Raw genomic sequence first — 23,866 nt, forward strand, 5'->3', positions numbered from 1 at the left:
AAGTTAAGTGATTGTTTGTGTATATGATGTTATTATGTTATGTATAGTGTATGTAGGTAATTTTTGGACTACCCTTGCCTTGTTTCCACACTCTTATAACCTGCTTTCAGTTCTTTATTCCTCATTCAACTGATCTCTACATGCTCCCTTTCTTTGGCATTTTGTTTTCTATTACTGTGTTGGTTTACTCAGCTTTTTTCTTTATCTTGTTTTTGTGCTTTAGAAGGTGTTGTTTTGCTCTGAAACTATTTGACCAATGAGCCGTGAGGCAGCGATAACAGTAACCTATTAGAAACAGGAACAGGCTACTAGTAATTAGACGCTTCAACCTAATCCACAGGAGTACACCGGGACAACTAAGAGAAGAGGAATCAGACAAATCTACATGATAAAAAAAACAAAGAAAATCACAAAGCTACAACCTAGATGTCAATGAGGTCTCAGTAAAAGCACAACAGGAAGAAAAACACAGAGCGAGCAAAAAAAAAGTTAATTTCAAGGTCATGTGGAGATGCTCAAAACAAAAAAATGTCATCAGCTCATAAAATATTGCTGAATATTGGGTTATTAACTCTAACAGTGTTACTTTGGGTCAGTAGATCAAGATTTCCTATTTAAAAAATTTCGATTCGGAGTTGAAAGTCTTGCTGTGATTCTGTCGTAGTTCCTCTCATTTCAGCAGAGACATAGTTTACTTGATGATATTTGTCCATCTGCAGTCTTTGCTTCTGAGCATGCAAAACAAATATCTACTTTTTGTGGTGTTTTCATCTTTAATTGCAACATCTATTAGGGGAACATGGCATTATACAATGATGTCCACTGTAACAAGTGGAGGTTCTTCTCTCCACTCATGCATACATGTAAAGTTGTCATGCTCACTTTGTGGACACAAAACCGTGACTGAATCGTTGCACTAAGATACAAGTTTGTGTTATACACATACAAAGTTTTTCTTTGATGTTTTCATGTCTGAATAGAATTTGGGTTTTTTGTGTGTTTATATGTAGGAGTGTGGCTGCAATGTGATCGGCTCAGTGACCCAGCAGTGCAACGTAAACACAGGCTGCTGCATCTGTCACGACTCCTTCAGAGGAGATAAATGCAATGAATGCCAGATTGGATACAGAGACTTTCCTCAGGTAAATGGTCCAGATTAAAGCTGCTAATATTTCTCATATTGTCATAAATGTCACTTTTATCTCTGCTGACATGAAAGACGAGACGCTGGAGAGAATCCCTACGGGGATTCAGTCATTAGGACTTGATAATGTTTGTAGCTATAGTTGGACAAGCAAAATAGATTTTCATAGACATGACGATGCTGTTGTCATTAATTTTATGAGCACTGAAAACCTGAATAAAAGCATTTGTTTCCTTTCCTATTTATAAAAGTCCAACAGTTTCATCGAAGCCAGTATTAGATCATTTTTATGGCAGAGCCAAACTTTTCAAGACGTGCTGATATTTCTGTATCACAGGTGCCTTTTATGAAAATGAATTATTAAAAAAAACATCCTATAGCTTAAATATAGAGTGACATTTTAATCAAAGCTTAAATGGACATTATTGCCATTTTTTTGTTTTGTTTCAGTCTTTCTTTGATAAGACTTTGAAAGTTTATACATGATCTTATATTTGTCATTTGGCTTTGTTGTGTAGCTTATGATAGAGGAGTTGTTTTGTTTTTAGCACGGTTACTGAATCAATCAAGGAAGACACTCTTTAAAAAGTTCAGAAAAAAGTTGTTTTTTTACACTTTTCAAACCAGAAAAATTCTGGTTCTGGTGTTTGTCTGAAATTCTCAGTTGACATTGGAGTGAGAAGATAATGGCAACATTTTCATTTTGGAGTAAGTTGTTTAGTGAAGCATAAAGCTAGGACACACTCTGCTCCCTCCTCTAAGGCCTGTCATGTTGTTGATAGCAAAAACTTGCTGTATTTTTTCCCCCACAGTGCGTCCAGTGCAAGTGCAACATCGCAGGATCGGACAGCCAGACTTGCGACCAGGAGAGAGGAGCCTGTGGCTGTGCAGATCGAACAGGAAAATGTAGCTGCAAGGTAACAGCCACCTTTTCACATTATGTTAAAGACTTATTTTATTCATTTATTTATTTATTTATTTTTCTGGCAAGATACTGGCAGTGTCCAGTGAATGTTTTTATGGGAAAGCGAGAAAAAGCATGTGCTGTTTATTATTTTGACTCCTCGCAGAGATGATAGGTTAGATTTTAAATGTCAGTGCAGATTTAAAACCTAATTTGCATGCTTTCGCTGTCCTTTCTGTCTCTGTGGGGAGCCTGCCCATGTTTGTGTTTTAAAGTATATGTGTGCGCGTGTGTTTGTATGTAATTATTCCAGCAAATGTCACCGTGCCGAGTATGACTGACATCTGCGCACGATGACCTCCATATACTGGAAGAGACATACATGCAAACGTATGAGGTGTGATCAAAAAGTTCAGTGAAACGAGCCAGAAAACTTGCAAAAGTGCGAAAGGACAGAGCAGAACTTCCAGGAAGTGATCTAAAAATAGTTGTGGTGTGTGTGTGAAGATAATCTTGGAGGAGAGATCAGATAAATTTTATGGCCTGGGTCCCAAAACGTTGTCATCACACCTTGTACACTAACAGATATAAAGATGCTGTCATGGTTTGCAGACCAGAACTCAAATGCAGGACATCAGAGGCAGAATGAATAAATGGGAAGTAAATTTTTATTGCTTATATAAGTCCCAAACAAAGAAAGGTCAAAAGGTAAAGCATAAATCTAAACTGCTGGGAGCCAGGGGAAAACCAGGAAACACAAAGAATAACTCAGATCACGCCCCACCACACCCTCCTTTATATTTCCCATTTTGTCATGTGTCCGTCAGCAGTACTCTTCACTTTGACTGATACTCACTGAAATAGTGTTGTCACAGAAGGTGAGATTCTACCACTTTCCAGCACCAACCCTTATTTCCCTTGTTGGAAATAGCGATTTCATATTTACCTGAAAAATATCCAATGTTGTTTTTCTGACTATCTTTGAAATCATATTTTTTCCACAAGACACAATGTGGCAAAATTACTAAGCTTTAGCTCAATTTTCTTAATTCGAAACATTTTCTTCATCCCGGTAGAGGGGTCTTTTTGATCATGGTCAAATTGTCTCAGTGCAGTAGTAACTTTACTTGATGAATAGTTATGCTTGCATTATCCCTGCACTGCTTCTGATTTAGCATCTGTATGTGTGAACTATACACATCTGATGTTTCCTAGATTTGTCCTGTCTGTGTGTCAGAGAAACAGAAATTGAGTTACAGTCAGAGTAGTTAAATGTTCTACCTGAGAAAACTGAAATTTGATTCATCCATCACCATCATCTCTCTCTGTCCTTGGAAAAACCCTGACAGGCACATTTTTACAGGAGTTACACACATATAAAGCTTAAATTTTACACCTCTTATCGTCACGTTGACAAGGTGATCGCATTACTGCATATGCACTCTTTTCATCATTACCTTGCTGAAGATACACACTTTCACATATTTGATAGAGACTGGTCCACCTGGCATCACTTTTCATCTCTGCTGTCACTTACTGGTCACATTATGACACACGCAAAAATGCAAACCTTTTGCGCATACACACACATATACCACCTGATTCATGGCATGTAATGAGGCTTTACATTACTGAGTGTCATCTTCTCTCTGAAAAGGTAGGAGGTTGACTTGCAATCACTCGGTCATTAGTAACCTGTCTCCTGTATGTAGACATCCTGTATGTTAATGTGTACCTCTCTGCCTAGCATGTGATCTACCTACATTGCGTTATATCATCAGGCACATCACTGCTCTTCAATTTTGTGCTTTAACATTAAAACTTAAACGAAATCATGTCATAACTTACTAACCCCTAAATTAAAAGCTGCTGCAATCTAAATATTTTTTTTTAATAAAGCAAGCAGGCAGAGATAAACATTAATGAACAATCTGGTAGGAAAGTCTTCAGCATATGCATGATGGTAAATGGTAAATGGCCTGTATTTATATAGCGCTTTACTAGTCCCTAAGGACCCCAAAGCGCTTTACATATCCAGTCATTCACCCATTCACACACACATTCACACACTGGTGTCATTCATGTGTCATGAATGACACATGATGAATGTTGCACATCAAGTCAAGAATGTTCCCCTGCATGAAGGGGAACATGCATGCATGTTGGCTGTTGTTCACAAAACTTACAAAAGGGAAACAGTAGAGTTCTGAAAGAAAGAAAACCATCAGCCTATCAAAATGTTATCGATGCCTTCACTTTTGACAGAAGCAATAGAATACAGAATGAGAAACAGGCACATTCTGTGCGCTCGGATTCAGCCAAATGTATTGGATGAGATTACATCATTCCACAGAACAGTGATCATAAATATACAGCTAAGTAGCCAGGGAGCTTTTCAGAGGGATAAGAATGGGAAATACTTACCACATATTTGTTACATTCTTTTGTTACAGCATTTAAAGTAATAAAATAGCGTTGTAAAGAATTATTGCTCTGAAATATTTCCGATACGTGTCCTTGTTATAGAAGCTGCTCTGCTGCCTGTCTGGTAAGCAGTGCAAAAGGTGCAGTGCAGGATTATCAATGATGGATAACAGTTTGTTCCATGATCTCCTCTCAACCACAGCTTAAAAAGTGTCCAATTTGCAGCCAATCATAGAGCTCCCCTGATCAGTTTATTTGGTCCGTTGGTCACACAAGCTTTGATGTTGCTCCACCAGCAGACCACAGCTAAGTACACTGCGCTATCCACAACTTACTAATAACTGCTACCACTAACTATTAATAAAATATCTCCAACACCAACGTGGAATGTCATACCTGAGCTGCATTCCACTTTCTGAAGACTAAAGACATACAAGAGATCAGTGTGTCAGCAGTGAAGGAAAACAACACTAACGACTTTGGGTACATCTTTTTTTTTAAAGTAAGGAAGTACAGTATATAGTGCATTTAGGTTAACAATTGTAGGGAATCTGAAGAACAATTAAAGGAAATAAAACTGTCACTGTGCACCTACCTTCGGGGCTGTACAGGGACTGAATAAAGTATAATACAGTTATGAGCAGTAGTTACAGTAATTCAAATGTGGGTATGTGTGGATTTTTTGGTATTGCTGTATGTGAGCATGCAGTGGGATTTTCTTTCTTTTGTGATACAACCCCCCCCCCCCCCCCCGCTCCCAAAAAAAGAACTGTTGTTGATTATGATAAGCAGCCCCCATAGTGACATAATGATTTACTTTTAATGAAGAAATCCTAACGTGGTCCTCACTTCCTGACTATACCTTCCCACTCTTCCCTCCTCTGTCCTTTCTCACTAACCTGCAGGACTTTTTGACAGAACTCAACATTAATTGGATGATGTTGTGTTGACAGCACTGTAACTTTCCTTTGCAGAGAGAAGGCTTAATGCACAGCCCTGTCCACAATTCCATTTTAGACCAGTCGAGTCTCAGCTTATTTACTCACAATGTAAACAGCCGGTCCAGATTCTTATTGCCACCCCAGTGAAGCCAAGACACCAAATGCATTTCCTGGCAAGCATATAAACTAATCAGTTAAACTTTTTATGACATCTAAGAAGATATTAATCATTAAATTGCTGTAAACACATAACTAGGGCTACTTCTGGACTGCTACTTTTATCTGAAGGGTTTAGACTTTCAGCCGTGCTGACATGTTCTTGAGTGAGACACTAGATCCCAAGAGTACTATTAAGCTAAATGTGCTTTATAGCCTCAAGCAGAAAAGAGTCATTTAAAGTATTTCCTAAAGAAATGTTTTCATTTAAAGTATGCATAGAAAGACTGGCTCAAAGGTTGCTTTAATTTGCTGTGTCACATTTTAGGAAAATGTGGAGGGAGACTACTGCGATCACTGTAAGCCTGACACGTTTGGGTTATCCCTACGAAACCCGCTGGGCTGCAGCAGGTGTTACTGTTACGGATTGACCCACTTCTGCACAGAGGCGCAAGGACTTATCAGGATGTGGGTAAGTAAATGTATGTTTTTTGAAATGTTTAACGGATGAAAAGACAAAGAAAGTTTAATTTCAAGTCAATTCTGAAACATTTGGAGGATTTTGATAGCAGTGTTTTATTTTGTTCCCAAAAACTTTCTAAAAAATAAAGTAACCAACAAAAGCAAAATATTGCTGTATATTGCTCAAAATGCTGGTGATGTCTCTAGTGACTTTAAAGCTAATATTATGGTCTGTATCCTTGTTCACTTATGAGTTGTTTTGCCTGTAGTGTGTCAGAAAAGAGGACGTAGACAGTCGTTTTCTAAGCTGCCTATTTGATTTACACGCTGTCTACACTAGCTTACTTGCTGAGATAACTCATTTGGCAGCCGGCTGCCTGCAACTGACTCTACATTATACGAGCGTTGCCAAGTAGACTCCATGTCCTTTGCTCATTATGTACATTGGTTTGCAGAAACAAGAAGTCCTGCAGTTGCAAATCCCTCTGCTGCCCACAAACAGGGCTGTTCACAGGCTATTAAATGAGTTAATAGGTGTCTGTAGGTTCTCAGTCACAGGAGACTTAAATGTTTGAGTTGAAGCCATCTGGACTTCTTGAGGTTCTCGAAGATGTTTCACATCACACCTGAAACTTCTTCAGTTCTGGCAGCTGATACGGAGATATGTGAGCAGTTAGGATCACATGGGTCAAGATTTGAGTGTGCGTTCAATGATGGTTGTTCCAGGTGAGCATAGATGTCTTGTTGTACTCCTCTCTTAACCGTCTGTCTTCTTTGACCAAAATGTCAACACCTGTATCCTCAAAGGAATGTCCCTTCTCTTTTGAGAGCAGATATTCACTTAGTATTCACAGATTTGCCTCTCTGGGTAGACTTTGTGTTGTTATTGCAACCTGTGTAGCAAGTATTGAGTTATTAAATTAGCAAGCTACCTAAAGACTAACATTGGGATTCATAGCTGTTAATGTGTCTAAAATGTATGAAGTTGTTTTAACAATGAAAAGATGAGATTTCCTACACTGTCAACATAATCAAGGAACTTTTCCTGCTGTTCAGTCATCCATTGTACATGTTTTAGAGAACATAAACATAGGCGTGAAAATGACATGTAGCAACTTGAAGTCAAAAAGAGAGGTCTGATAGATTTAGAAAGACACTCAGGAAGTTTACAATCAGTTGTTGAGGAAAGAGTGTTTTGAATAAGGCCCCTTTATTGTAGAAATGGTTGCAATCAGCAATAAACTGCCGTTTCCGTGGTAACCCGTAGAGTTTTAGGAGGGTGGCGAGAGGCCTCATTTGAACAACAACCATTCACTTCATTTATTGTTGACTGGGTGGACAGACAGAAAGAGAGAAAAAAAATGGAGAGTTTATTGGAAAGAGGGAGATTTTTTCTGAACCACTGAATCGTGAGATTACACTGAGTGAAGTGGGATATATACACACACACTATGAGTGGACACTATGCACACACACACTATGCAAACACAGTACACATGCATTAATTCACACTCTTGAAAACTCACACTACATCGGATTACATAGAGGTTTTACGCACATACAACTTGCTGCACACAACTTTTTTTGAGGAAACGAAGTGTTAGATGGGTGAATATTTAATGAAGATTTGCACCAGCATAAAACTGTAAAAGCTTTTACCTTTATGTGGAATTTCCCTTATCTGTGGGAAAACTAGGAATATTAAAGCACCAGATAGAAGAAAGAAAACATTGTAAATATCTGAAAAAACAAAAGCATGCATGCTTGCTTTAAGTCTGTAGGTAAACTGTAAAGATAATGCATTGATTATATATATTATATACAAACTTTGTGATTTTTAAAGAGGTCTTGAACACAGGTCTTTTTTACAAAAGTTTTCCTTTAGACATGAGATGCCTCTTCACTCATTTTCAGTCCAGTCCTTGGAACGTTGTTTGACTGTAAAGCCACTTGATGCTCAAGGGATCAACAACTGTTGTGGCTAGCTGTAACAGGCATCTTAAAAAACTTTTACTAGCAGCCTTTTGCTAAAACATGCCTAAGATAGCACAGTTTGGCAGGCATAAAAACACATTTCTGCACCAACAAAGGTGATTCCGAAAGAGCTGTTAGATGAAAACTTGGCATATTGCCACACGGTATCCAGTCTCCTTAAAAATGTGACAAAACTGGACAAAAAAAGAGGACAAAAGAAGAAGCAGACCTAAAAAACTGCCACGGGTGCTGACGCAGACGTGTGAAGTGGTGAGGAGTGTGGACCCAAGTGCAGGCACTGATGACTGAGTAGCTGTGAGTGAGTTTTATTTACAGCGGGGGAACGAAATGCAAACAAAGGCAGAGCATCTTAAAGTCATGAACTTGGGAAATAGAAAGAAATTTAGCAGAGACACAGGACCTGAGATATACATCTGGTCCTTCAGTTGATCCACTGTTGATCTAGAAGCTATTCTTAGGAAGGAAAGCTGAGATACAAGAACTGGGCAGAAAATCGGTGGCAGCAGGTCTTGTAAAGTGATGAATCCAAATTTTACATTTTTGGTTCAAATCATTGTATATATGCGGAAGGACATGAGAGAGGTACAACAGTGAGTGTCTACAGCGATCTGTAATACCCTGTCATGCTTCGGCCTGCATTTCAGGCAATGGAGTCAGGGTTTTTGTCAAAATCGATAGAATCATGAATGCAGAAAAGTGCCGGCAGAGTTGTTGGTACCATTGGCAGTTATCCCAAACACTCTGCCAATACAGCAAAACCCTACCTGGATAGAAAAACACATAATGGAACACAATCAGTCATGGATTGGCCTCCCTAGAGCCTAACCCTAACCCCTAACTGAGACTGGAGCAGAAGGTAGTCAACCTTCCAAGAAGAGCTTTGAATTTCCTTCAAGAAGCGTGGCGAACTATTCCTGAAGACTACTTACCAAACATAGCTAGAATTGGACAAACTCAGTTTATATAGTGCTTTAATACAATATTTAAATTTATGTTTCAGAATCAGAATCAGAATCAGAATACTTTATTGATCCCTGGGGGAAATTATTTTTTGTTACAGTGCTCCATTTTAAACCAACAACCAACATGTTTGCACGTGTTTCAATAAATTTCTCATTTTCCTAGCAAAATCTAAAGAAATGAGGGGTGGCTCAAAACTTTCACATGATTATACATATTGTAATATAGATAGACTGCTACCTGTGACATGCTGGCATTATGGTTTGGCCTGCCTCATTCGCCGTGACACACTAAACACTCAGATTAGAGCATTAAAAAGAAAAACATTCTTAATGATACGCTGTTACTTAAACAGATATATGAAGGCAGCAGTTTAATGTGTTTTAATATCTGATGAGGTGTGTATTCACAGATTGTTCAATGACAGTACGAAACTGTATTTTTTACCATTAATTTGATTTCTATTTAGATTTTTGTTAGAAATCCATTACTCTATATTAATGTATGCCATAGTAATATGTAATAATAACTTATGAGTAACAGTTAAGTAAGAAGCGAGCAGTTTCCCATTTCATGTGTGACTACCTCACTTATACAGGCAATATTCCTAGTATATCCATGCTTTAGTAACTTAATAGATTCCAGAAAATCTGTGCACCACACCAAAAAAAACCCTTCCATAATGCCTCAATATTATTCACGCAATATCCACATATCAACACTTCTGGACAGATGGATCTTTCTTTAAAGTGTTTCACTGAACCACAATCCACAGTCAATAATAAACTGTGATATTATTCGAGTAGTATTGAAATATATACACATAAAATGAGAGCTGGAGAGAATGGAAATGAAAGGGGTAGTTTTTCTCCAGACTGCTTGTAATAACTGAAATATTATATCAAAGAGAAAGCTTGGCACATCAGATTTAAATTATATCTAGAATGTAAAGGAACAAAGTTTGATCACTAAGAGAAGAAATTTTAAAATTATCAATTTACTGAAGAAAGAAACAAACACTTCCTTCACTCATTAATAACCCACAGGAAAAAAGGAGATTTCTTCTGTATTGTTAGTGGGGGTTTTTTTTTTCTAATGAATAATCTGTTAATGTGTCGCTTAAACACATTTTTGAGAGTGAAGGTGTTCCCTTGTACAAGACAGAGTGTGAACACGGTAAAGAAATTCTTAATGCATTTAGGTTCAGAGCGGGAGTAAAGGTTATTGTTATATCACAGATAAGTCTTCACCTACCTCAAAGGATGAGAAGTACGCCAAGATCTATTCAATCTCATTTGAAGGATTCTCTAAAAAACTCCCATCCTGTTTCAATCAAGTGTGTGTGCAGGAAGTGCTTCCATTCGGACCGTTTTGGAGGCCCAATTACAAGACGGCAAACAGAAAAAAAAATAAGAGAAGCTGAAATTTTGTCTGGGCATCTCAGACAAAAGCCATTTGAAATGGCAAAAAGATCAAAAGATGGTGATGAAAGAGCTTTGTTTGAGTCAGCATCGTCAGGAGGTGAAGAAAGTATGTGGATAAACAGGACAAGAAACACCACTCTGTCCAGTTATTGTTACACATTCTGTTCACTCGTATACTAGAGGCTACGCAATGAACACAGACTCCTTCACTGCTCGTTAGAAAGTTTTTAGCATGTTCACATTCTTTAGGCTTATGCCATTGAAAGTAACTGTTGTACATATTCTAAGTATTTGTATTATGCTATTTAATTTTCTAATTAACAGTACAATCAGGTACCCTAACAGTATGAACAGAAAACAGGATTATTCTCTTAAACGATATCTTTTGGCGTCATTCTGCTGGGTTCCACAGGCCACTGCATTAATATTGTCATGGTTATGTATCCCAGTTAACACTGAAGCCGGAGCAGACGGTGCTCCCCTTGGTGGATAAATCCAACGCCGTGGAGACGAGAACAGGAGTTAGCTTCCAACATCCTGAGATCATCATTCATGCAGAACTTATCACCTCAACTCTGTCTGAACCATACTACTGGAAACTGCCTGAGCAGTTCAAAGGCTCTATGGTAGGAAATATCACAGTGGGGTTTTTTTTATTGTTTGTATCATCTTGGATTTTACTTTGGTATTTACAAGATAGTGTGTGTATAGTGATAGACGCTAACAAACATCATGTCTTTCCAAATATAATTGCAAAACTCATGTCACACCTGCCGTTCATTATACATTCATATATTGCGTACAGATCCGTTGTTTTGCATGCATGTAAGACAAAACGGCAAGGTATTCATAGAGAATCTCAAAAATAATGCTCAAAAATCCAATAAGTACAATGTTGGTGATTGTTTTGTGTCATTGTTTCTCTTAAGATCACAGCATATGGGGGGCAGCTGAAATATGCTGTGTACTATGAGGCCAGAGAAGAAACCGGTCCTTCCTCCTATGAGCCTCAGGTCATTATTAAAGGTGGTCCTAACCACAACATGGTGATGACACGCCACATAACAGGACTCCAGATTGGTCAGCTCACCCGCCATGAGATTGACATGACAGAGGTACAGTAATGGTTTAGAGGTGATAAGGAAATTCATAGTAGTAGTAGCAGCAGTAGAAGTAAATACTGTAGGAGTAATTTAAAATTAATTGTTTATTTTACTCCATGCAAACAGGGTTTCTTAAACTGAGTGCAGTGATGATGTTGATTGTTCATCGTGTGTGTGTGTGTGTGTGTGTGTGTGTGTGTGTGTGTGTGTGTGTGTGTGTGTGTGTGTGTGTGTGTGTGTGTGTGTGTGTGTGTGCAGCATGATTGGAAATTTGCAGATGGACGGACTATGACTCGAGAGGACTTTATGGACATTTTGTTCTACGTGGACTACATCCTAATTAAGGCATCACACGGCAACTTGATGAGACAAAGCCGGTAACACACACACACACACACACACACACACACACACACACACACACACACACACAGAACAACTTAATCCTCCATCTCCACACATTGGGACAATGGCTAAATAAACATTACTTTTGTAAAAGTTTTCAGGTGCAATAATGCAATTTTTTAAAATCTATTTTTTTACTTTACTTTTTTAGAGTTTTGTTCATTAAACTAATAAATTCAAAGATTCTTGATTTTTTTTTTTTTTCTCCCAGTATTTCAGAGGTCAGTCTGACAGTGGCCGAGGAGGGCATACCAACCAAAGAAAGCGAGAAAGCCCACCAGATAGAGAAGTGCGATTGTCCAATTGGATACTCTGGACTTTCCTGTGAGGTGGGGACACAATTAAATACCTGCATGCATTCACACATGACACCACACATCTGAAGACCAAATATCTGCAAAGGTCTTGTAAAAGAAGCTCAGTAAATATATACAGCTTACAGATGGTGGGTATAGTGCTCCATAGTATTTGCAAGTAACTGTTTTTTTTTTTTTAATTAATCATTTAAAATTTAAAAACAGGTGAAACTTGGAGACTATCTCATATAGAAAAGATTCGAGGACATCTCTCTAAAATGAGGCAGCATGGTTTGCAAAGTATCTGAACAAACCAAAAGACTTATTGAGCAATGTCCTTTGGACAGATGAGCGGAGATATTAGATTTTTTTTTTTTTTTTTTTTTGCTTCTGCCTGGGGATGCCACATTTTTTAGCTGGGTCCTGTAACCCAATATGAGTTGTGTGTTGAAATTAATTGAGTGCAGCTGAGAAAAAGGATGCAACATTAAAACGAATGAAAAAAGACAAAAAAAAAAGTACAATAGTGTGAGATTCTTACAAAAAAAATCACAAGAAAAACTATTTAAATTAATAAAAGTTCAACATTAATCACAGAGTGAGCTGAACTGGCTGCTTCCTTCAGAGCTCGGAAGAATTTTTTTTTCCTGCTTCTCTCACAATGAGAAAGAATGAGGGGAAAATGGGCGCACAGACATGGCTTTCAGTACTATCTCAAAAGTTTCTAATTTACATTTAGCTCAGCATTTTAAGCCTGTCGGTGCCTTTCAGACCCTCCTGTTTTTCTATTCTGTTTTTTATTCTTTTACTTTGGTTAGTCAGGATTAAGCCTCACTGAGCATCTCCTCCACTCAGTTGCGATTTTGTCCAACCAAATGACTTTCAGCTGCATCCAGCTCCTTTGCTTAAGCCGCAGAAATCTTATAGCTGTGACTCAATCTTTAGTCTAATGAGGATTTTGAAGACACAGCTTATGATACACTGACACAACAGTTCTGGCTAATTCTGCTAGGCAGCAGTGCCCAAAAGTCGTTTAGGCATTATTGTGTTAATCTTAAAGGTATACAAGGTCTTCTGGCAAACTTTTAACTGTGTTCTTCAACTTCTGTTTCACTTTGTTGGATTTTATTAGTTGTTCAGAGCACATATTTTCTGGAAAAAAATAACTTAAAAGCTACAGATACTATTAAAAATGGCATCTAAACTTAAAATGTTCAGGTTGTTGAGGGCTTAGCTGACAGATGGCCATTTCTATTTGTAGCTGCCGACGTTGTTAATAAAGTATTTTTAAACAGGCGTTTAGTGCTAGCACAGGGAACAGATGGCTCTTTAAATGGACTCCATTAATTATTACTGAGCAGGAGAGAGAGGAAGAGAGAGTTACCTTGCATGTGTGTGTCTGTATGTGTGTGTATGAATGGATGCAGTTTTGTGTGTGTGTGTGCATTTGGCAGGTACATGAGGGTGTGTGCCTGTGTTCAAAAGTTACTGAAGGGAGACACCTTTGTGTGTGCGGAAAAAAAAAAGAGAGGGGTCAACAACTGCCCAGAGAAGTAATGATTGGGGATTATTATGTGAGTGTGTTCCAGTGCCAGGCACAGTTTGATGTTACCGTGGGAACGCACACTTCATCAAACCTGTAAAAGTCTACTTCTATTTTTAATCTTTGTCTCTGATCTAAATCTTTGCTCCCATTATCTCTCCGTGCAGGAGTGTGCTGCAGGATTCTACCGTCTTCGCAGTGGTTTCCTGGCATCTGCTCCAGCGTCCAGCGTGCCCACGGCTACAGGCATGGGCAGCTGTGTTCAGTGTCAGTGCAGTGGGCACTCCTCCTCTTGTGACCCTGAGACATCCATATGCCAGGTAACTGTGTGTGTGTGTGTGTGTGTGTGTGTGTGTGTGTGTGTGTGTGTGTGTGTGTGTGTGTGTGTGTGTGTGTGTGTGTGTGTGTGTGTGTGTGGGCATTCTACCGCTGGAGACCATCCTAGAGCCATATGCTGAGCAGTTTCTGGAGGAAAGAGGTGGATGAGGGTGCCATATAGGTGTGTAGGTGTGTGTTGGAAAGGATGTCTGGTACTGTAATTAGCCCTCCAATAATTAACGACCTCCAGCTTTCTCATATTTTATGTAATTTCCTCTTCTGTGGATCTCACCCAAAGTTATGTCTGAATATTTTTTTCAAGCAAGGGCTATTAGTTACAAGTAGTTACTGTATATAATGCTATGGCTGTATGACAGAAAACAGTGGTTGGAGACAAAGTTATTGCAACTTTGTGTAATAAACATACAATCTTGTTGCCTTTGAAATGGTTGCTTCAATGATAGAAACCAGGTCTACAAATGGTCAGTTGCCATCAGACTGACTTTAGCAATCTAAGGGCATAAGACAGAGTCAGACTCCTGTCTCTTTGTGTTAGAGCCAATCTGTAGAGAAATATTTTTGATACTGTTTCAGTTATTGTTACATGTTTAATTTTGTATGATATGTTGTTAGAGAATAAATGCTGCGTGTTTAATTTGTGTCGGGTAAGAAAACATTACAGCGCATGTGTTGTAGCAGGTTAGAGTGAGCCAGGACGGCAATGGAAGTGTGCGCTGTAGCAGCAAATAGTTTTTTGACCGTGACATCTTTTGTTTGTATGTACGAGTCAGAAATAAATCTGAACAGCTCACATTAAGAAGTGGAAGAATTATTTTTTCGAAGCTTGGGACAGAAATTCGCCACTACATAAAAGTCAAAAAACTAGCGAGTAACGGAGGAATGTTTTCCGCGGTGGAGCCACCGACTGAGACATAGAAAAGTCACCGGATCGTCGGCATAAAGACGCCTACATACAACAACACGGCGAACAGCTAAGTAAAAGGTGTTTTGTCAGATGCATCTTACCTGTGGAAGTAGCATAAAGGAGTTTGTGCAGTACACCACCCGACAGCTGTGCCGAAGAAAATCATTACGGCTTAGCGGTGTTATATGATTACAATGGCGGACGACATTAATGACAGTGTGGGTGTAGTTACGCGTGATGGCAGCCAGAGGGCGATGACAGACAAAGGTCTGGAGTTCAAACTGCATCAGCTCACAAAGGTGAGAAGAGGCAAATTAGGACAAGTGACAGCACAAGAAGATGAAACTGAGCGACTTTTGAGCCATGAAATTCTGCCGGCTGTAAATGATGTGAGAGAGGCACTGAAAGTTTACAAGAAGTTGTATGAAGAGTTTCAAGAATGCAATTATGGAGTGTTGCTGTGTATTAAAGATGAGGAGGAAAAGGAGGCTGACCAACAACTTTGGTTTCAGCCAATGTCAGAACGATGTTTGCAGTTCATTAATAGAGTTAATACATGGATTGAAATACAAACATGTGATCAAGAGATAACTCCCATGGACAGTGCATCCAGAGTGTCAAAAACATCTAGAGTGTCAAACAAGTCTAAAGTATCCAACACGTCAAGGGTGTCGACAGCATCGTCGGAGCGCGTCAAGGAAGAAGCTAACAGAGCAGCTCTGATGGCACGAGCAGCGTCTCTGAAAGAAAAACAGGCTCTAGAGTTAAAAGAAGCAGAAATTAAAGCTGCAAAGGAAAGACTGGAAATTGAAACAGCCATTGCAGTGTCTACTGCCAAAGTGAAAGTGTATGAGGAATGTGAAGGGGTTAAGTCTCAAGTGAGTGAAACCAGACTTACGGTAATGCCACGTCGTGACCTCCTGAAGATGAATAACGAAAATGGTCATGGCAACGTAAAACACACACCAGGGAAGCCAACAGAGATAGAGAGGTCTGCCTCTTGGAGGAATCCTGGTGATCCAAGTACTGCAGCAGGGGCCATGCCTAAGACACATAGAACTCCACTGCAGGGGCCGAGCCAACGCCAAGATGGTGTCTCACTTCAGGAGACCAGACCAAGTGAGCTTTATCAAGTTATGCAGAAACAGGCAGATATCACAGAGATGCTTGTAAAGAACCAACAGCTGGCTCGGTTACCACAAAGGGATGTGCCAGTGTTCCACGGAGATCCTTTGGAATACAGGTCGTTTATGAGGGCATTCATGCACGCTATTGACACCAGAGCTGATAGCAATTCAGACAAGCTGTATTTTCTGGAGCAGTATACTCGAGGCGAGCCTCGTGATCTTGTGAGGAGTTGTCAGCATATGCCTGAACATCGGGGGTATGAAAGGGCTTTGCAGCTGCTTCAAGATAAATATGGAAATGAGTTACAGATTGCTGGCACGCTAATTGAGAAGGCATCGAAGTGGCCACAAATTAAGGCTGAAGATGGAAAGGCGTTGAGCGCATTCTCTGTATTCCTGGTGAGCTGTCGTAATGCTATGGAGGATGTGGACTATATGGAAGAGATGGACAACCCTGCAACTATGAGGGTCATCATTTCCAAGTTGCCATTTAAAATAAGAGAGCGCTGGAGAGTCCATGCATATGATATCCAGGAGCGGCGCTGCAACAGAGCAAGATTCACAGAGCTGGTGGCCTTCGTTGAACGCCAAGCAAAGATCATGTCCGACCCACTCTTTGGCGATCTTGAAACAGCAGTGTCAGACAAGGTTATAAAAAAGCCACAGCAAGGAAATAAGTTGAAGAAAGACATTAGACATGGGAGCAGCTTTGCTATCAAGGTTAACCAAGGTTCAGAAATGGACAAAAGAAGCAGAGTTAGTAAGAACCAGAGTGACCTTTCACTCAACTGCGCCTTCACAAGACCTTGCATGTTCTGTGGGAAACTTCATACACTGCAAGAGTGTTACAAGATTAGAGAGGAGACTCATAAGGATAGAGTGGACTACTTGAAGAAAAACGGACTTTGCTTTGGATGCCTGCTAAAGGGTCACATGAGCAGAGATTGCAAAAAGAAGATGGTGTGCGAGGTTTGTTCACTCAAGCATCCAAGTTTGTTGCACTTCTCAAGTTATGAGGAAGAGAAGCCTCCCGATGAGGTCAATATGGGTAGCACTGCTAAAGGCCCAGCAGGGTTGTCTGAAGAAAAGGAGACAAGTGCCTGTACTGGGGCTGGAGGCAGCTGCGTGCTTGCCATTGTACCTGTAAGGGTGAAGTCCTGCAAGAGTGACAAGGCTGTGGAGGTTTACGCTTTCATTGACCCAGGTAGCTCTGCATCGTTCTGCACCAAAGCCTTGGCAAGGCAGCTGAAGGTGCAAGGCAGGCGAACCGAGCTAACGTTGAGGACCATTAATTCCAAAAGTCGAGAGGAGAGTTATGTGCTCACAGAATTGGAAGTCAGCAGTCTGGCAGACAACAACTTTATCGCACTGTCAAAGGTCTTCACACAGAAAAGTATTCCTGTTTCCAGAGAGAACATCCCACTCCAGAAAGAGGTTGACAAGTGGCCGTACCTACGCGAAGTGAGGTTGCCTCATATTGAGGCTGAAGTGGAGCTTCTCATTGGAACTAAAGAATACACCATATTGGAGCCATGGAAGGTGATCCCAAGTGAGGACAATGGTCCATATGCCGTAAAGACAGCACTTGGATGGATTCTGAATGGACCACTCAGAGAAACGGATACTGCAGCCAATGATGTACAACCATGTGCTATTGTGAACAGAATAGCCATCGACAACGTGGAACAACTGCTTGTACGACAGTATAACCACGACTTTCCAGAGCGTCACTGTGATGATAAAGCAGGAATGTCTCAAGAGGACCACCACTTTATGGAGTCTGTGTCAAGCTCTACTCGTCTCACTGATGGACACTATTCCATAAGTCTTCCTACGAAGAAGTCGTGCGTTCAGATGCCGAACAATCGAAGTGCATTGTTACAGCGTGCACTGAGCCTTCAGCGCAAGCTGAAGAGGAATCCTGCACTCCATGAAGAATACACTGCCTTCATGAGTGACATGTTGAGCAAGGGATATGCCGTTGAGGTTCCAACTACACAGTTAAACCGCAAGGATGGAAAACAGTGGTATATTCCCCACCATGGGGTATACCATCCACAAAAAAAGAAGCTGAGGGTGGTCTTTGACTGCGCTGCCAGCTACCAAGGAGTTTCACTGAATAGTGAACTTCTACAAGGGCCAGATTTAACAAACTCATTGATCGGAGTGCTGACACGGTTCAGGCAAGAGTCTATAGCCTTTACAGCAGATATTGAAGCAATGTACCATCAGGTGTGTGTCCCGGATGACGATGCTGACCTGCAGCGCTTTCTGTGGTGGCCAGCAGGGGACCTCAATCGAGACATTGCTGAGTACAGGATGATGGTGCATATCTTCGGTGCGACTTCTTCTCCCAGTTGTGCCAACTATGCACTGCGAAGAACAGCAGAGGAGAACCGCAGCAAATCATCACCTGAAGCTGTAAGCACAGTTCTGGAAAATTTTTATGTTGACGACTGCTTGAAGTCTGTTGCCACGGAAACTCAAGGTATGGAGTTATACACAGACCTCACTGAATTGTGTTCTGGTGGAGGATTTCACCTAACGAAATGGACAAGCAACAGTCGTGCTTTGCTCTCATTCATCCCTGAGCATGAGAGAGCCAAAGATGTCAGAGACCTGAACTTGAACCATGACCTGCTGCCTATGGAACGTGCTTTAGGAGTTCTATGGTGCCCTGAGTCTGACGCATTCAAGTTCAGGATTAACATCAAAGAAAGACCTGTGACGAGACGTGGAATACTTTCCGTCACCAGCTCCATCTACGACCCACTGGGATTCCTTTCCCCAGGAACTCTCCCTGCAAAAATGATCTTGCAGCAGTTATGCAGGGAGGGTCTTGCTTGGGATGATGAGATCCCAGAACAGCTCAGTCATAAGTGGAACAAGTGGTTACAAGAGCTGTGCCAGCTGTCAGAGGTAACCGTACCCAGGTGTGTGAGACCATTGGACTTCGGTCCTGTCGCAACAGCACAGCTCCACCATTTTTCTGATGGGAGCGAAAGTGGATATGGAACAGCATCATACTTGAGGATGACCAGCAATGACGGACGGGTTCACTGTACGTTAATGATGGGAAAATCCCGTGTGGCGCCCCTGAAGCAAACCACTATTCCACGAATAGAGTTGACTGCAGCTATGGTTGCTGCAAAGACAGACAAAATGTTAAGAACGGAGCTTCAGATGAATCTTCTTGAATCTACATTCTGGACTGACAGCACAACTGTGTTGAAGTATATTGAAAATGAAAACCTTCGCTTCAAGACATTCGTGGCCAATCGCGTTGCGGTCATTAGAGAGCTAACAAATCCCCAGCAGTGGAGGTACGTTGGTACAGCAATCAATCCAGCTGATTGTGCATCCAGAGGGCTTGCACCATCTAAGCTCATGAAGAATCTAAGCTGGTTCCACGGCCCAGCTTTCCTGAAAACCCCAGAAAGACAGTGGCCAGAAAGACCTGACAAGGAAAGGATTGATAAAGATGACAGCGAAGTGAGGCATGCAACCATGGTACATCTCACAAATGCAGCTGAGAATGTTAACACGTTGAACAAGCTGATCAATCACTATTCCAGCTGGCATCGAGTGAAGAGAGCTGTGGCATGGATGATCAAACTCAAAGACTTACTGCTACGACGATGTGAAAAAAGGAAAGAGACGTACGTTAAACAGAAAGAACAAGACAACGAATCAATGCAGACAACACTTACCCTGAAAGATCTGGTGCAAGCTGAGACAGAGATCATCAAGTTCTGTCAAAGTCAACAATTCCAAGAAGAGATCACCATGTTAAAGAAAGGCAAGTGTGTGACAAAGACTAGTCACTTGAGGAAACTTGATCCCGTGATGCAGGACGGAGTTTTGAGAGTTGGTGGTCGCCTCGCAGCTGCTGGGATGCCAGAACATGTGAAGCACCCAGTCATTATCCCAAAGGGCTCACATATCACCACACTGATCTTGCAGGATATACATGAGAAGATTGGGCACTGTGGAAGACTGTATATGCTTTCACGGCTGCGACAGAAGTATTGGATTCCATCCACTAACTCAGAAGTGAGGAAGTTTCTGTCAAGGTGCGTAATCTGCAGGAAAACTAGAGGCAAACCACTGGAACAGAAGATGGCAGATTTGCCAGAGGATAGGCTTCTACCTGATGAACCCCCCTTTTCTAATGTTGGGGTGGATTACTTTGGACCGTTTAATGTGAAGCATGGCCGTAGCACAGTAAAAAGGTATGGTGTGGTGTTTACCTGCCTTACAACAAGAGCAGTGCACATTGAAATCGCGCACACTTTGGACACTGATTCATGTCTGAACGCCATCAGACGCTTTGTGTGTAGAAGAGGTCAGGTATCTGTCATGCGTTCAGATAATGGCACCAACCTAGTTGCTGCTGAACGGGAGTTACGCGAAGCCATTCAAGAGTGGAATCAGTCAAAGATTCTAGATTGTCTCATGCAAAAGGGAATCCAGTGGGTATTTAACCCACCCGCTGGTTCTCACTTTGGAGGGATATGGGAAAGGCAGATCAGAACCGTGAGGAAGGTCCTGAGGTCTATACTGAAGGAACAGTTGGTCAATGATGAAGGTTTACTGACACTAATGTGTGAAGTGGAGTCAGTACTAAATGACAGACCGCTGACTACAGTAACAGATGATCCAACAGACCTGGAACCACTGACGCCTAACCACTTGCTACTAATGAAGAAAAAGCCGGGTTTGCCTCCTGGACTTTTCAGAAAGGAAGACTCATACTCCCGCCGCCGTTGGAAGCAAGTGCAATATCTTGCTGACTTGTTTTGGAAGAGGTGGGTGCGCGAGTATTTGCCTATGCTTCAAGAGCGTCAAAAGTGGACTCAGGTCAGAAGAAATGTAACTGTGGGGGACATTGTAATGGTGGTCGACGAGTCAGCGCCAAGAAGCTCGTGGATGTTGGGGAGAGTTCTTCGTGTCATTCCAGATGCTAAGGGTCTGGTGCGGCGTGTGATCATCAAGACAAAGACTAACACCTTAGAAAGACCCATTGACAAGCTATGCTTGATCTGTGAGAATGTCATGTAACTTGGAATGAGAAAATACAGTATATGTTCTGATCGGTTACAGGTTTTGTGAAAGATAATTTGAATGACCATGTGTGATACAGGAAGTGTTAATGTTATTTGGCTCTTTTGTAAGTGTTCGCTAATTGTCAGTCTTCACGCCCTCCAATTAGGGGGCTGGAAATGTTAGAGCCAATCTGTAGAGAAATATTTTTGATACTGTTTCAGTTATTGTTACATGTTTAATTTTGTATGATATGTTGTTAGAGAATAAATGCTGCGTGTTTAATTTGTGTCGGGTAAGAAAACATTACAGCGCATGTGTTGTAGCAGGTTACAGTGAGCCAGGACGGCAATGGAAGTGTGCGCTGTAGCAGCAAATAGTTTTTTGACCGTGACATCTTTTGTTTGTATGTACGAGTCAGAAATAAATCTGAACAGCTCACATTAAGAAGTGGAAGAATTATTTTTTCGAAGCTTGGGACAGAAATTCGCCACTACACTTTGTGATTGAATATAAGAATTGCATTGCATGTGTTTCTGATTAACTGTGCTAAATTTTCAAAAATTCCTCCACATAAAGTGACATAGTTGGTGCAGGACTGCGATTTAGCTGCAAAATGACCAAATGAATCCTATTACAAAGAGATGTGTTGCAGACGAGTTAAACGCATCGGTGCATACTGGCTTCAACTGTAACCTGTTGGCAGTCTGTCTACATTAAAAAACACTTTCTCAAGTTGCAGTCTGAGTAAGACCGTGATCATTTGGAGACAGGTTTGGTACCATCGAGTGACCTGTGCAATCCTTGCCGTCAAAAGTGGTCTCCACAGCTACTTGCAATCAGTTTCCAGTGGGGAAAAAATTCAGTACCATCACCAGACACTGATTTTTGTGAGTCGTAAGGAAGTCGCTGTTGTATTTTTAATCTAGCGTGAGTCATCAAAGGAGATTTATAACATCATCTTGGGCAGTATTGATAAAATTATAGGTTTATGTTAGTTAACACATTATCAATGGCTTGCTGTAAATAGATGTTCAATATTTATTGAAATGGGTTTAGTTCCTCAAACTGTGTTGTATTTACCTATGTTAGATTAGGGAACTGCATAGTGTGTTGCTGGACCGATGAGTCCTCATATTCTGCGAAAATACACACGCTCATATGCATGCCCTCAGTGTGAAACCAAATAGTTTTTTAAACCTTGTTTAGTTAATTTCAGTATTATTTTACTCGGATACATAACAGTACACATTTTTGTTCATCATGTAGTCAGAAATTCCCAGAATTTCTGGAAGTTTGCTCATAAAAATCCAAAACCTTTTCTTTCACTTTCAGATTTTAATGTAAGTTATCTACCACACTGAGGTGACAAGAAACGTGTGCACACAGACAAACCATTTGACTTAAACAGCTAGTGTTTTGATACTCTTCTCCCAATCGCCTGCTTTGACAGGTTATACTCAGAGAATTGTTTGTTTGTTGAAGTTACAACTTCTTACTTAATTTCTTACATGTTCTCAATTTCTGTTAATCTAATGGCACCTTAACGTGTTGGCATCATGTCAGAATTAGCACCTTGGCCACTTTTCTGTGAAAGTGATTTATGTACTATTACTAACTATTAGTCTCATTAAGTTAAAACATTTCAGTGCAATCTGGGTGACACTGTAAATATTGTGCACTACACCGAGTACCTTGACTCTCCGTTTATCACTACTAAAAGTATGTTTGAGTAAAGCGATGAAGTTAATGTAAAAATGAATCGTACTTGAATGGTAGAATGCTAAATGTAATATCAACAGCTTTCCAAACAAATGGGGGTGGTTGAATTCTCATGGAGCCTTGTATACCCTTTTGCATCTTACTTGCTGCTGTTCGTGGCAGCTGGCTGTCATCCCAGAGCATGTTTATGCCTCAGGTTTGTGTCCAGTGCAGCTCATTTTTGTTCCGAAAAGTTTGCTTGACATGCTTAAGGACATACAAACAGGACAACTGAAAGAGTCAGCTAAACAGTGTTTTCATTCCAATTTGTTTAGGTTGTAATGCATCAATGTATTTGTTGCCCACTGTCATTTTAAAGGAAAATTGAACTGCTTTCATTCTTAAAGGAACAATAATTCCCTTCCAAATATGGATTTAAAAGTCCTAAACATTCACCATAAATTCATGGATAATAATGGTAATTATACAAATTCTGTCCTTGCTCAGCTTAATATTCCAACTTTAAACCCTAAGTGTGTGGTTATGTACTGACTTTTTTGCCACTTTCAGTTTCTTTTACTGTCTAATTTTTGTCAGTTTCTCCATTATTTCCATGACTTTCATCTCTGCCTTTCTTCTGCATTCCTTGTGTTGTTCCTCCTTCTGCCACTCCTCCAATTTATCTTTTTTCACCTCATTCACATCCCCTAAATTCCTGTTCTCCTTTCCCTAGTTATATATTTATTCCTCTGTTGTCTTCTTTCATCTTCTTGCCCGTCTTTTGTTTCTAGTTTTCTCATTTTTCATTTTCCCCAATCCTCCTTAACACCTCCTTGGTTTTACCAATTTGTTTTTCTCTCTCTTTCTTTTTTTTACTACTTCACACCCTCTTCCTCTCTGCCTTCCAGACGTTTTTTCCTTGCCCATTTCTATCTTGCTCTCCATAACAGCAGCATCATTAGCATTTTCTAACCGAGCGGGCTAAATTGAAAATG

At 40.5% G+C, this 23,866-nt stretch overlaps 2 protein-coding genes across 7 annotated transcripts in view; both read left to right on the top strand.

Annotated features, from left to right (window-relative positions):
- lama2 (laminin, alpha 2) overlaps positions 1-23,866 on the top strand; it is a 231,551-nt gene that overhangs the window by 143,333 nt on the left and 64,352 nt on the right. For all 6 annotated transcript variants that reach the window (XM_026194235.1, XM_026194236.1, XM_026194237.1 and 3 more), the window contains 8 exons: positions 1,011-1,142; positions 1,957-2,061; positions 5,898-6,041; positions 10,860-11,036; positions 11,340-11,525; positions 11,772-11,890; positions 12,130-12,247; positions 13,925-14,077. In XM_026194235.1, coding sequence (XP_026050020.1) covers positions 1,011-1,142; positions 1,957-2,061; positions 5,898-6,041; positions 10,860-11,036; positions 11,340-11,525; positions 11,772-11,890; positions 12,130-12,247; positions 13,925-14,077 — 1,134 coding nt within the window. The remainder of the gene's footprint in view (positions 1-1,010; positions 1,143-1,956; positions 2,062-5,897; positions 6,042-10,859; positions 11,037-11,339; positions 11,526-11,771; positions 11,891-12,129; positions 12,248-13,924; positions 14,078-23,866) is intronic.
- On the top strand, positions 14,554-22,117 carry LOC113037302 (uncharacterized). The gene has a single exon (XM_026194241.1). It carries the CDS (start codon positions 15,186-15,188, stop codon positions 21,186-21,188), a length of 6,003 nt encoding a protein of 2,000 aa, XP_026050026.1. The 5' UTR covers positions 14,554-15,185; the 3' UTR covers positions 21,189-22,117.

This window comes from Astatotilapia calliptera, chromosome 15, assembly GCF_900246225.1.
Source record: "Astatotilapia calliptera chromosome 15, fAstCal1.2, whole genome shotgun sequence".
Classification (NCBI taxonomy): domain Eukaryota; kingdom Metazoa; phylum Chordata; class Actinopteri; order Cichliformes; family Cichlidae; genus Astatotilapia; species Astatotilapia calliptera.

Coding starts and splice junctions, on each gene's coding strand:
- LOC113037302 (XM_026194241.1), top strand. CDS start 15,186: ATGATTACAATGGCGGACGACATTAATGACAGTGTGGGTGTAGTTACG.